Source organism: Cornus florida, unplaced genomic scaffold (genome assembly GCF_030987335.1).
Source record: "Cornus florida cultivar Cherokee Brave unplaced genomic scaffold, ASM3098733v1 CherokeeBrave_3.0.0_Hap2_Chr07, whole genome shotgun sequence".
In the NCBI taxonomy this organism is placed as follows: domain Eukaryota; kingdom Viridiplantae; phylum Streptophyta; class Magnoliopsida; order Cornales; family Cornaceae; genus Cornus; species Cornus florida.
The window spans coordinates 70,455,948-70,471,359 of NW_026775577.1; the positions used below are offsets into that span (position 1 = coordinate 70,455,948).

A 15,412-nucleotide genomic window follows, 5' to 3' on the forward strand; every position below is an offset into this window, starting at 1 on the left:
CATAAGCAAATCCTAAATAAATAAAAAATCGTATCATAACCAAAATAATTTACAACTGACCAATAACATCATATATATATATATATATATATATATATATATATATATATATAACCAAATCCAAATCATTATTTTATACAAAAATTAGCCATATACAAATTTCAAATAAGTACATGATCCACACCTTATATATTTACTCAACCAAAATAAAACAAAAATTCTTTATATCTTCTTGCAACTTCTTCATGAGCTATACAAAAAATATAGCGGCTAAAAAAAAAAAAAATTAACCACAACCTGCAATCCTAACTTTGACCTACAAAGATGTAATAGTTGAAGTAAGAGAATTAACGTAAAGCAAGTTGTAAAGTTACCAAAATTAAACCAAAAAAAGCAAGCATTATAATAAAGGTACATTGAAAGATCTACTCTTCGTATTAACTCAAGCAAAGCAAGTATTAACATGGTTTTAACTTAAGCAAAGCAAGTTCAGTGTGTCAAGGAAATAATCCCAAAATTAAAGCTTAAGCATGGCTTATTTAATAGGTGATTGAAAGTACACAACCCTCCCAAATTGCTTACAAGAGGGAATGGGAGGGGGGGGGGGGGGGGGGGGGGGGGACTCTTCTTTTCTTAGGACTGAAACCTGACCAGGAGAACTTAAACCACCCTACAGATAACTTTACTGTAGTGTTATGACAGCAATGGCCAGTAGAGTTGCCACATCCAATTCAAAATCCGGGGGGGGGGGGGGGACTCTTCTTTTTTTAGGACTGAAACCTGACCAGGAGAACTTAAACCACCCTACAGATAACTTTACTGTAGTGTTATGACAGCAATGGCCAGTAGAGTTGCCACATCCAATTCAAAATCCGGTAAAGAGAGGCTATAATACATGTCTCTCTTTGCATTCTTCTAAATTATTTTGCATAATTAAATACAATCCTCTTTTGCATCCTTTTAAATCATTTTACATAATTAAAACACAAGTTCTCTTTATGCCCTTCAAATCATTTTTCACAAGTAATATGCAAGCATGCACATGGCACTTGTGTCTTCATTACTTACAATTTGACGATTAAAATCCTTGATATGGAAACGAATAAGAAAAGTGTGAGCTTTAAATATAATTTATAGTGTAGGATGAATTTAAGTTTTCCTGCAATGACACTACATTATTTACAGTCATTTTTGAAATATTATGTGCGCATATAGGAAATTCTACTTTCAATATACAAATTAACTACTTAAAGCCATTCTTCAATCTAGTGTTCTAATATGCCCTTCATAATAAAGCCCAAGTTGCCATTAACTGAGAACTAGCTCACACAACAAATAATTAATATATTTTACACATCTTCCTTGTGTGACTAAGTTTGTGTGTGTGTGTGTGTATATATATATATATATATCTAGAGAGAGAGAGAGAGAGAAGAGTGCTGGTTAGTATGAAATTTCAATTACTTAAATGAACTTGAGCTGGAAGACATTGACATGGTCCTGTTAGCTTCTAGGCAACTATATGGAAAAATATCACATTAATCCATACTTATTGAAGAAATTAAGAGCTTTAAATCATTAATATTTGAAATTAATCTAATGCCAGTGACTCGTGTAATACCCCTAATTTTAAAAGAATAGACTCGGTTTTTTTTTTTTTTTTTTTTTTTTTAATTCTTTAATTGATTTCTTGGCTATTTTTTAATTGTTTATATGAATTAATTGATTATATGTTTATTTGAAATACATGTTTAATGACGTGTATTTATTTACTTAAGTGTTAGGTGTTTTGATGTGTATTTGCTTATTTAATTGTTAGGAATTTTCATTAAAAAATAATGTTAGGAATTAAATATTTTAAATGTTTGTTTTATTTTATTTCATTTTATTTTAAGGGTTTTGGATAGTAGTCATGGCCCAACTAATTGGGTTCCATGGACTATTTGAATAAGGAGTTTAATGGGTACGAATAATTACCGATGGATAGTGTATATGTATATATATATAATTAAATAATACATATAGATTTAGGAAAAATCCTTTGGAGATAATCTAGTGTATTTATTTTATTGAGATAAAAATAATATACATAGATTATACGTAACTTATATTTTTAGTTACTTTTTTTTAGTGTTTTAAATTTTATTATTATTTTCTTTATTAATTAGATGTGGATTAGGAAAAGGAATATGATGAATATGTTGTGAAACAAAAGTTACGCAGGGTGCGGAAACAGTTAGTTGATTTTAATTGTGATTAACTCCTTTAACGACCTAGATCTGATTATTAGGTCAACTTACTCAATTTATGATTGATTAAATTATATGACCAATTTAAACATGCATCCACAATCACAAATATATAAAAAGTAAAGCAAGTCAGGGTTAGAAAGATTGCACCAGGATTTTAGCGAGGAAACCCCAGTTGATAAAAAAACGTTAACTATTTGCATGGGAAAAACCTCGTGGACTATGCAGTCCAAAGTAAACCAATCCATTATATTTGAAACAAAGTATACTGAATTTTGACTCTGGCTCACACCTTATCATTCTATACCACACCAACGGCTGACGATCCTCTGGCTTTGCGACTCCCCGTCCAACAACAACTCAACTTCAGGCTTATACTTAATATTTGTAGAAGATTAGCAGGTAGATCAGATAGCACTCCACGAATGCTCCAACCCTTCCAAAGTGTGACTGAGTTTACTTCTGTTCTTTAAGATTTGAATGCGATTGTAGAAGAATTAACTCTTGTTGATCATCCAGAATATCTGAATCTTCAATACAGCTCTAATTCCGATGAGATAGAGAACATCACAACTAAAACTAAATCACTCATGAATAAATATGTGTGCTCTCAAAAATAAATTCAGAATAATCAGATTTGATTTTCTGAATTTTTCTCTCTTTAAAGGCTTTCTCAAAATTTAGAATTGATTTTCTTTAAAACCCCCTCTCAACTAATGTATATGACATGGTTTATATAGAGTTTTGAAAGTCCTAATCCCTCAGAAAATATGATAAATTTCGTGCATGGAACTTGGAACAAAGTTGGAATCGAAAAGGAAACTTTCAGCAAAAAGGAAACTAAAATCCAAGTGCTACCAGAAGACCTTGAACCCGTTCAGCCATCTTGAACCGGTTCAAGATGGACAGTATTGAATCCTACAGATTCTTGAACCGGTTCAGCCCTCTTGAACCGGTTCAAGATGAGCAATCTTGAAAATTTGTGATATTTTGCAATTATTCTTGTTTCGAACCTTCCAGAAACCTTCCTAATTGTCCTCACTACCTCCCAACCTTCTTAGAGCATCTTTCTCATTATCTCAGAGTGTAGTAAAGAACACTTGACTGTCTTCTTCAAATCCGCATCCGATCTTCAATCTTTGAAAATTTTGAACCGAAAAATTATAATTCGATCGGACTTGTTTTGACAACGAAATAAGCCAATTATAAAATATAGATCGTACAATCTCCCCCTTTGGCAATTTCATGATAAAACCCTAAAACAATTCAGCAATCTACCCAAGCAGGAAAGTAAATTACATAGAATGTTAAAGGAATTAAAACGCGAAAACTTTCTTGAACCTTATGAAGCTTTGACACATGTAGCTACCTGTAATCTGCACATTAGCTCAAACACAACTACCCGTGAAGCTTAATCAAGAAAATAAACATAAGCATAAAAAAGCTAAACTAATAATGCCTGAATGTCAATGCAATGTAATGCACTGAACAATATTTCTCCCCCTCAATGCAAAATGTTTCTCCCCTTAATGCAAAAAGTTTCTCCCCCTTAATGATAAAACTCTAAACTCTTTCCCCCTTTTTGTCACAAATTAACAAGGGTCACAAGAAAGAAATTTCCTAGAAAGAGGAAGCAACCAACCATATTAATCTTGGAAATTGAAATTAATGAGTTTGTAGACTCCACAAGATTATATGAATCCACATAAATAACCAAGATCAATGCTATGAAGTTCCACAAACTTAGTAAGTGTAGTAAAAATCACCACCAAATTCCAAAAATATATGATTTATCAATTGTTCAGATTTCAAATAATAAATCAATGATATTACATATCCTTAGAAATTAAACAATCAACATGTGCAACAAACACATTTTTTTTTATCTCTTTTTGTGCTCCATTTTTTCTTTTTGCACATTGACGGCTTTCATGCTTATGGGCAGCCAGCTCTTTCCCTTATTCCCATTTGTTTTAAATCAAGGTAACTTTCGGACAATTCCTAAAGTTAGCCTTTTCCATCTCACCTTTTTCTAAATAGCAATTATTTTTCTTTATTTTTCAAACATTTTTCATTCAAAGCTGTTTTTTAATTTTCTTTTCTTTTCACTCTTTTAGTCTAAAACACATAAAGCAAGTTTAAATCATAAGACAATGATCAATCATAACAACATTATCTTTGACCAAAACAATGACATCTCAAGTAAATGTACTATCAATGATTCATTTACTATACGAAATAAGTAAAGCAAAACCAACTTCATCAAATCGTAGCTATTGTATGCTTTCCACAAATAATCCATGTGTCATAAAACTCCTTATTTTCAATATACTCAATCAATATGGTTTGCTTAACTTCCCAAAAACATAATCTAAACTCTCAAGATATGCATGAAAATCCTTTATAGACTATGGTCTTTGCAATGCATCTAATCAAGACAACAAACACCAATAGATTTCCTAAAATGAGAAAACTTAGGAGCATCTAATGGTTTAGTGAGAATATCAGCCAAATTCTGACCAGTATGCACTTTTTCCAAAGACATGACATTTTGTTCAACAAATTCTCTAAGAAAGTGATGTCGAATATCAATGTGTTTAGTCTTAGAATGCAAAATTGGATTCTTTGAAATATTAATTGTACTAGTATTATCATAAAAGATAGAAATAGTACCTTGATCAACTCCATAATCCAGAAACATCTGTTTCATCCAAAGCAATTGTGTGCAACCATTTCTAGTAGTAATGTATTCAGCCTCACAAGATGATAAAGATATGCAATTTTGCTTCTTACTATACCATGAAACAAGATTAGTACCAACATAGAAACAACCACCTGAAGTACTTTTTCTATCATCCTTGTTTCCAGCCCAATCAACATCAGTATAGCTGCAATCTCAGAGTTAGACTTATAAGAATAACGCAATCCATAATTCAATATACTATTGATATATCAAATAATGCGCTTGACTACAAGAATGTGTTGTTCTCTAGGATCAGCTTGATACCTAGTACAAACACTTATACTAAATAAAATATCTGGCCTGGTTGCTGCCAAATATAATAAGCTACCAATCATACTCCTATATAAGAAATGATCAACCTTGTTAGGATCAGAGTCTCAATCCAATTTGGATGAAGTACTCATAGGAGTTTGAATATGCTTTGAATCTTTCGTACCAAACTTCTTAACTAGCTCATTTGCATACTTTGATTGAGATATGAAAATCCTATCATCAAGTTGTTTCACTTGGAGACCTAGAAAGAAAGTCAGTTCACCAACCATGCTTATTTCAAAAGTTTTACTCATATCTTTAGAAAAAGTATGAACAAGGTTATCATATGTAGCACCAAAAACAATATCATCCACATATATTTGAACAACAAGAAAATCTCTTCCTTTCCTAAAAATAAACAATGTTTTATTTGCTCCTCCTCTTCTGAAGCCCTTCTGTAATAGATAAGAAGTCAACTTCTCATACCATGCTCTAGGTGCTTGCTTTAAACCATAAAGAGCCATTTTAAGATGAAAAACAAAATCAGGATTATGTGGATCAATAAAACCTTTTGGTTGTGCTACATAAACTTCTTTCTGCAAAATACCATTTAGAAAAGCACTTTTAACATCCATTTGAAACAATTTGAATTTAAAGTGACATGCAAGAGCAAAAAGAAGTCGAATAGACTCAAGTCTAGCAACAGGTGCAAAAGTTTCATCAAAATCAATTCCTTCAACTTGAGTGTATCCTTGTGTAACTAATCTAGCTTTTTTTTTTTTATCAAAAGACCATGTTCATCAAGTTTATTTTTAAAAATCCATTTGGTCCCTATGATATTAACATCACTAGGTCGAGGCACTAGTTCGCATACATAATTCTTCACAAATTGAAGCAATTCTTCTTTCATAGCCATAAGCCAATCAGAATTTTGAAGAGCTTCATCAACATTTTTAGGTTCAAACTGAGCCATGTGGCATGAGTGAACAATATCATCTACAATGCATGAGTGTCCTACATCATCACGGACTATACTCCTAGTACCATGCTTATCCCATGGACCTATCACATTATCAATTGGGTGACTCAATCTAACTCTAGAACTGCTGGATGTGGGAACATATAGAGATGGTGCAGGAATTCCTATAGGGTCATCAGTGGTGACCTCTAATTCCTTATCCTCATCTTCTTTAACCTCTTCACCTTCTCCACCTAAATCCTCAACTCTTTCTTCCTCATGAATTATAGTTTCTTTCCTTTCTCCTGCAATGTTAAAATTAGTTTCTTCTTCATCAAGTTGAGAAGAGGTTATCTTCGATTTTGTATCATCATATACAACACTTATAAACTTCATGACCACTTTGGTTCTAAGATTCAAAACCCTATAAGCCCGACTAGTTTGTGAATAACCCAAAAACACACCTTCATTACTTCTAGAGTCAAATTTTCCCAAGGGTTCCCTATATCTAAGGATATAACATTTACTTCCAAAGACTCTAAAGTATTTAACAGTGGGCTTTCTATTATACCACAATTTATATGAAGTCTTGTTAATTTCAGGCTTAAGATAAACTCTATTTAGGATATGACAAGCAGTACGTACCGATTCAGCCCAAAAGTGACTTGCAATCTTATTCTCTTGAAACAAAGTACGAGCCATTCCTACAATTGTCCTATTTTTCCTTTCCACTACACCATTCTGTTGTGGTGTTTTAGGTGCTGAAAATTCATGCTTAATGCCATTCTTATCACAATATTCAATAAACTTCTTAGGTTCGAATTCACCTCCATTGTCGCTCCTAATCCGATTAATTCGATATCCCTTCTCATTTGGAATAAGTTGGCAAATAGACCTGAAATTCACAAAAATATCAGATTTTTCTCTCAAATATGCAAGAAAAGTAAATCTAAAAAAATCATCAACCATCACAAGCAAATATCTTTTTCCTCCAATGCTATCCGGTGTTATGCGACCCATTAAATCTATACAAATCAATTCTAAAGGTCGAGTAGTGACTTTACGAATAAGTCTCTTGTGTGACATTCTAGTTTGTTTTCCTAACTGACATGGACCATATATTTCATTCTTAGGCATCTTCAATTTAGGCAAACCTCGAACAAGATCATTGTTAGACAAATTCACTAAATCATTATAATTCACATGTCCAAGTCTTTTATGCCATAAAACAGCCTCATCAGTAACTGCAGAAAAATACATAAGTAAAAGATCTGAAAACACAACATAGCAATTATTAGAAGTTCTAGTTCCTTTCAAGATGCATTCACCTTTTTCATTAGTTACAAAACACCCTTATTGAGTAAAATTGACTTGAAACTCCTCATCACAGATTTGACTAATACTCAACAGATTAGCAGCTAAACCTTTAACATATAGAACATTTTTTAACTCCCCAATTCTTGGAAATTTAATCTTACCTTTACCACTTACTGTAGAAGTTTTCCCATCACCAAAAGTAACAGTACCAACTGAACATTCCTTAAAAATGGTAAATAATGTTCTATCTCCTGTCATATGCCTAGAGCAACCACTATCAAAATACCAACCACATGGACCAAGTGCTCTAAGTGCAGTGTGCAGGGCAAGACACTTAAAATTCTCTTTCTTTACCCAAACAATTTTAGATTCATTATACAATGATTTCCCTATTGTTCTAGGCAAATTGTCATAAGGCTTAACAATCATAATCCTCTTCTTCCTCAAATTTGAACTTTCTAGATTTTTCAAATTATTTCCTAGTTCAATTTTTCTTTTTTGACACTTATACTTAATATGCCCTTTTTCACCACTAAAATGACAAGTTGAAATAAGTTTAGGAGAATTAGTAATAACACAAAGTTTGGTTTCAACTTCCACAAAAACATCCTTTAATTTTTGGAAATACAAATCCTTTGGAGTTGATGTCAAATCTTTGTTACTCATAACATTCCCAATCACTCCTTTCAACTTATCAATTTTGCAAGTATCAATATCAATTTTCTAAAAAGACTGTTTTGATTTAACAAATTCACTACTCAAATTATCAATTTTAAGCTCCAGTGATTTATTAAACAAATTTACCTCCTTAAGCTCCTTTTCTAGAAAATCAATTTTATGAAGAAGATTTAAATTTTTATGGCCAATTTCTTCCAAATTCTTATTAGAGACAGAAACTTTTAACTTATAAATATCTCTATCAAGTTCCGCAAGTTCTAATTTCTCTAACAATTTTTCAAAATCCTTTTTAAACTTTGACTACTCAATTTGTATGCTTGTAGCAGAATCAAAAACAGGAGGTAAAGATAACACATCAACAGATGAATTTTCAGACATGTTGCAAAAAGCAATAATCAATCAACAAATATGATCAACTCAGTATATCGAGTTACCCGCTCTTATACCTGATGAGCGCTGACAAGTGTGCTTTTAAACGCCTTAAGCTTGAATATTCTAGGACCTTTATCTATCTTATTTTTTCGTTTTAGGCTAATTTCGTGTTATTTCCCTTTTTAGGTCAATAAAATTAAAACGAGCTAAAAATGGTGTCTTAAGGCCTTTTTGGAGTCAAACTAAGTCTTCGTGAGAATTTGGAGCAAAAGAAAGCTGATTTGGAGCAAAAGGAGGCTAATGCTGAAAATTTGCCAAGTTGGCTGGGTACAACTTTTCTGAGATTGATCGAAGTTAGATCGATCAAACTTTTCTCAGATCGATCGAAGAAAAGTTGGATCGATCGAAAATGTGCTGTAAGCGAGCTGTCTTATTCCCGCGTGTGCCCAAAACTCCACCTACCACATAGTACGGGATTAGATATTTTTGGGGCTATATTTTTGACTTAGTGGCTAAGAAAAGGACCTTCTATATAAAGGGAAGTGACCCATTTTGTAAAGGAGCTTTTTATTATTTTATTTTTACATTGTAATTTTAATTTCTCTCTCTAGAAAAGTTAGAGATTAGGGTTAGAAGAAAAGAGGGAAGTGGAGACACATCTCAAGAACCTATCTCTAGATCCACACATACTCTCTCTCTAGAGCTTCAAAGAAGAAGATGGAACCATGTTTGGAGCTTACTCTTGAGGGTTTCATGACCACATCCACCTCCTCCATGATTGGCTAGATCTACACTTAGGGCTTGGATGAGCCCTAATTCTTGTGTAATCTAAACCCTTGTATTTCTATTTTTGGGGATTTATATATATTGTTGTGATTAGTGTTCTAACCTTGTGAATTTAATGAATCTTGGTATATTTTTATAATTTCTATGGTTTAATTCTTCCTATTAATTCTCAGTTTATTTACATGTCTATGTGTGATTAAATTAGGAATTATTTCTTACATGATTCATATGAATATTCTTTCTATTGATTCTCTATTTAATTACATGTTGTCTTATGTGTGATTATTTAGGAATTAATCTCTACACTAGATTTTCTATGTTGGTTGCATGTCTATGTGTGATTAATTAAGGATTTAGTGATAGCTAAGCATGTGTTTTCATTGAATGGGTTTGCCAATTAATTTAATGGATTATTCTTATGCTTGATGGGTTATTCTATAATTTAATTCATGCTTGTAGGTAGGTAGACAATCTATACTTGGTTTGATATTTCATGACTTATTATTGCAAATTCCATGATTCTCTAGATTGATGTGTGCTACAATTGTGACTAGTTTGATGGGTCATGCTTAGATTTGATGGGTTATTCTACACTTAGTTTATTTGTTGGTTAGGTAGACAATTCATACATGAATTTGATGGTCCATGCTTAATATTGCAATTGGTAGTCGCATTTTGTTCACAACAATGTATTCCTCATTAATGGAAAGCAAGTGGTTAATTATATGAGCTTAGTGGTGATTTCAACACCCTAAGACTTCTCTTCATATCTCTTAAATCCCTATCTCTCACTAGTTTACTTTACTTGCATTTTAATTTCATTGCACCTTAGTGTAATCAACCAATATCTCTATTTGCAATCATTTGGTACATTAGAGTTGAAGTTAAATTCCAACACGTATAATCCCTTGGGACGATCCCTACTCACTCTTGCTACATTAGTAGTAGTGGTGATAGTGGTTTTTATAAATTTAAACTTGACCTAAAAGGCTTTTCTTGAACTGCACATTTCCTACATTATTTTGGCGTTCACAAGCGGCCTCGTCAATACCAAATTGTCAAACAAGAGTTATGCGGGGTGCGAAAATAATTAGTTGATTTTAATTATGATTAACTCCTTTAACAACCTAGATCTGATTATTAGGTCAACTTATTCAATTTATGATTGATTAAATTATATGACCAATTTAAGCATGCATCCACAATCACAAATATATAAAAAGTAAAGCAAGTCAGGGTTAGAGAGATTACACCAGGATTTTAGCGAGGAAACCCTAGTTGATAAAATACGTCAACTGTTTGCATGGGAAAAACCTCGTGGACTACATAGTCCAAAATAAACCAATCCACTATATTTGAAACAAAGTATACTGAACTTTGACTCTAGCTCACACCCTATCATTCTACATTACACCAACGACTGACGATCCTCTGGCTTTGCGACTCCCCGTCCAACAGCAACTCAACCTCAGGCTTATACTTGATATTTGTAGAACAGTAGCAGGTAGATCAGACAGCACTCCACGAATGCTCCAACCCTTCCAAAGTGTGATTGAGTTTACTTCTGTTCTTCAAGATCTGAACGCGATTGTAAAGGATTTAACTCCTGCTGATCATCTGGAATATCTGAATCTTCAATACAGCTCTAATTCTGATGAGATAGAGAACATCACAACTAAAACTAAATCACTCATGAATATATATGTGTGCTCTCAAAAATAAATTTAGAATAATCAGATTTGATTTTCTGAATTTTTCTCTCTCTAAAGGCTTTCTCAAAATATAGAATTGATTTTCTCTAAAGCCCCTTCTCAACCAATGTATATGACATGGTTTATATAGAGTTTTGAAAGTCCTAATCCCATGGAAAATATGATAATTTCATGCATAGGACTTGGAAGAAAGTTGGAATCGAAAAAGGAAACTTTCAGCAAAAAGGAAACTAAAATCCAAGTGTTGCTAGAAGACCTTGAACCGGTTCAGCCATCTTGAACCAGTTCAGCCATCTTGAATCGGTTCAAGATGGATAGTACTAAATCCTATGGATTCTTGAACCAGTTCAGCCCTCTTGAACTAGTTCAAGATGAGCAGTCTTGAAAATTTGCAATATTTTGCAATAATTCTTGTTTCGAACCTTCCAGAAACCTTCCTAACTGTTTTCACTACCTCTCAACCTTCTTAGAGCATCTTTCTCATTATCTCAGAGTGTAGTAAAGAACACTTGACTTTCTTCTTCAAATTCACATCCGATCTTCAATCTTTGAAATTTTTGAACCGAAAAATTACAACTCGATTGGACTTATTTTGACAATGAAATAAGCCAATTACAAAATATATATCCCACATATGTAGCCTATAAATATATAACATTGGGTTGGAAAAAAGGGGCTAGAGTTATATCACGTATATTTTAGAGAGAAAGAGAGAGAAAGAAGGAGGAATGAGGAAGGAGGAAGAGGAAGAAGAAGAAGGAGGCTAGAGTTTTATCAAATCCTTAAGGCAAGTTCTTTCTTCTACACCTCTCTCTTAGATCTGTAATCTATATATCTCTAGTATAACTTTAGGGATGCTTAAAGGATAATTAAAATTGGATCCATGTTTTAATTAATCTAGAACTAGGTTTTATAAATTAGTTTGTTCATATTTGTTCTTGTGTATAAATTGATAAATTTATGATTTGATTGGATTACATTATGTTTTGTTATATGTTATACATAATGTTTTCATATATGTATATTGATGGAACATAGAAACATGCCTAGGATTCCTGAAAAAAATAAAGAATGAATGCATAGTGAAATTCTGGGTTGAGTCGCGTAATAGTGCTCAGACCGCTGTTACAGTGCTCGAGCCTTGGGGGTAAAGCTCGAGCCTTGGATGAAAAGCTCGTGCTTGTAAGGAAAAGCTCGTGCTTGTAAGGAAAAGCTCAAGCAATTGGTTGTAAAGCTCGAGCAATTAGATGTAAAGCTCGAGCCTGAGAAGGAAAGTGTGACGGCCTTGGTTTTTCAAGCCAGTGCGTCTTGTGATGAACCGAAGATTGATCCTATAACGAATCCGAATGCGGAAGCAAAAATAGAAAATAAGACTATAAGAAGTTAAAGTGACCTTCCATGAGGTCGTGGAACTCAATGAGAACTGAGGCGGAAGCAAAAGATTGAAAATACCCCTAGGGGCAAAATGGTATTTTTCTAAAAATATGAATTCGGGTGCCACTGAGCACATCACTGGAAAGACCACAAAAAACTAATAAATATGGACTCAAAAATCACATGATTGGGAGTTCGGACGAAGGAGAAACGGCATGACGAAGAAAAATGAGCACTTAAGGCTAAAAGGGTAAACTGGTAATTTTTTAGGAAGATCCAGGTGCAATGAAGCACACTGTTGGAAAGACAGCCAAAAATTAGTCAAGGTCAAAAAAAAGTTCCCTCAATTTGGAATCCGAACGAAGGAGAACGAGCGAAAACAAGAATCGACGTCACAATGTCGAGACGAGCACCCCACGAGCATCCTGACAAGCACCATGACATGCTAGGAGAAGAAAAGTTCCAGCTATAACTGAGAGTCGAAACGAGGTCCAAAACGAATTTTTCTAGAAAAACACGAAGAAGAAATCCCCCCCGAAATCAAGTTTTCTACCCGGCTACATGAAAGAAAACGAAAAAAAAACACAATGTAAAATACTCGAAATGCCCCTAGATCAGAAGAGGTCAAGAGGGCCTAAAAAGATGCTACAGTGACTGTCCCCATTTGAGATCAAAAATAGGCTATCAAACGAATTTTTCTGGAAACACACGAAGAAGAAACCCCTCCCGAAATCAAATTTTCTACCCAGCTACGTGAGAGAAAATGAAAAAAACACACTGTGAAATGTCCAAAATGCCCCTAGATCAGTAAGGGCTTAAAAACTCAAAAAATGCAACTTTGCACCATGTATGCATTTGACCCTAAATGCATTTCTAGGTTGAAACGAATGTGCACGCAAGTGTAATAAATGATTCTAAGTGCATGGGAATGATCTGCGGCTCCCGAGAAGCCCCGACTCAAAATCCGACCCCCTCATGGCCAAAAATGATAAAAATGAACTTGGAATCGGAATTTTGCAAACTAAAAATATAAAATAGAGTCAAATTACCGTTTGACCCTAGGTCACACTTCATACAAGATTTATAAGACTCTATGAAAGAATAAAAACGGAATTCCCACACCTGATGCAAAAGTAATGAAGCAATGACTTCTGAATTTTCAATATTTTCATAACATTTCATGAAATCAAGAAGTACATAAGATGTAATATAAATGTCATTAGCCTCTGGCCTCATCTCACACAAGTCAAATACATCATAAAAGGTGTACTTATGTACGCATTACATATATGGAATCAAAGATACAAGTTTAGACATATAAGGCTACAAAATGACATTTCATGCTAACATTTGCATGAAATGGAAACTTAAAAGCTACAAGTCATCCAAAGTATGATGAGTATCACGAACCAAGTCTTCATACCTGAAACAAATCCCCAGTAACTTCGGTGTGAGTAACATAAAGCTGCTCGTAAGAAATGAGCATGCATTGACCTAGCATTTTACAAAAATATCACCTTAAGGTGAAACAAGTTAAAGGGGCTCATACCACCTAACGTCCATGTCAAGATGAGACTCGGGGAGCATCCTAAGTTACCTTAGATCATTTATAGCATAACTCACATCATTCATGCAATTTAACAACATCAAAGCATGTTATACAAAGTAACAAGATATAGATTCTCAAAGTCCTCAACTTGAAATCTAAAATACGAAAACAACTAAAGTGGATCATGCCACCTAGCGTCTATGTTCTAAATGAATCTATAGGATCGTTCCTAAGGTACATTTGAACATCAAAACACAAATCACAATATCGATGCAATTTAACTAACATTGGAACTTCCAATACAATACATGAAACATGATTTCTCAAAGTTAACATCTTGAAACTCAAAAATGGGAAATCAATTAAGGAACAACAAGTTACGATATCATCTAGTCATTAACTTAAAATGAAAAGTGAAATCAAACAAGGTGGATACTTGGACATCACACCGGATCAAACCGACACCATAGTTACTTTAGGGTTACTAGCTCATGGGTAACCTCCCTATGTGCGCACTAGACTATAGAGGGACAATCCTCGTACTAGAACCATGTCCTAGCCATAGTCAAACAACGACATCCCCAAATTTTTAAAATCAACAAGTTATGTAGCAACAATATATCAACATGTATATACAAGATTATTAACTATCTACCATGCACAATCAAATTTGGAAACACATACAATACATGCACTAAGTCCACAACTACTATGGCGTGACAAATGTCAAATCTTTAGTGTGCGATTCATTACATGCTATGGCAATATATTTCAACATTGAATACATAAACTCATAAATCTAATACAAATCCAAAATCATGATTTAAATATATAACCAATGTCAAACACATGATTAAATCATTAACGCTATAGAAATGGAAATTAATTAAATAAACTAATTAATTTTTTTAAATTTCAAATCTCAATCAAATGACCCCTAATTTACACATGTTAAACAACATTGCATGGTCATTACATACATCCATTCAAAATCTTATTTAGGTCAATGGAACAACAAAGTAAAATTTAATTAAATCATGATAATTAAATCTTTAACTTCTAAAGCAACTTCAAATAGTCCCAAATTAATATATACGCTAGTAAACAAGTCCTAGTCTTTTCAAATATCAAGTTTAAAACACAATTAAGCCAATGAAACCCTTAAATCGATTTTAATTAATTCTTTTAATTAAAATATCTAGATTTTCATACTCATCCAAATGCTCCAAAATTAAAGTATGTTAAAGAGTATGCTAAGACTTAATTTAATAGCCTATCACAAGTTAATCTCATGCAAGGTACGACCATAATAATTAAACTTTCACAAAAGAAAATTATTAAATAAAAGATGAAATCTTTATTCAAATAATCCCAATTTAATATATGTTAACAAACATACCAAAACCTAATTTACTAGCATGC

The 15,412-nt window shown here is 33.1% G+C and overlaps 1 protein-coding gene across 1 annotated transcript; it reads right to left on the reverse strand.

Moving 5' to 3' along the window:
• Positions 1-286: 286 nt before the first annotated feature.
• LOC132266293 (uncharacterized) lies at positions 287-7,777 on the reverse strand. The gene is made up of 5 exons (XM_059767146.1): positions 7,681-7,777; positions 7,308-7,446; positions 7,011-7,097; positions 6,119-6,710; positions 287-316 (listed from the first exon to the last, which is right to left on the reverse strand). The coding sequence occupies exons 1-5, from the start codon at positions 7,775-7,777 to the stop codon at positions 287-289; spliced, it is 945 nt and encodes a 314-aa protein (XP_059623129.1).
• Between the last annotated feature and the right edge of the window lie 7,635 nt (positions 7,778-15,412).

Bases quoted from the DNA above. Each gene is read 5' to 3' on its own strand.
- LOC132266293 (XM_059767146.1), bottom strand. From the start codon at position 7,777: ATGACAGGAGATAGAACATTATTTACCATTTTTAAGGAATGTTCAGTT. The intron at 7,098-7,307 runs GTTAGGAAAACA...TGTGAATTTCAG, and splicing joins GAAATATATGGTCCATGTCA to GTCTATTTGCCAACTTATTC. The intron at 317-6,118 runs GTATGCGAACTA...ACATCTTTGTAG, and splicing joins TTCAATTTGTGAAGAATTAT to GTCAAAGTTAGGATTGCAGG.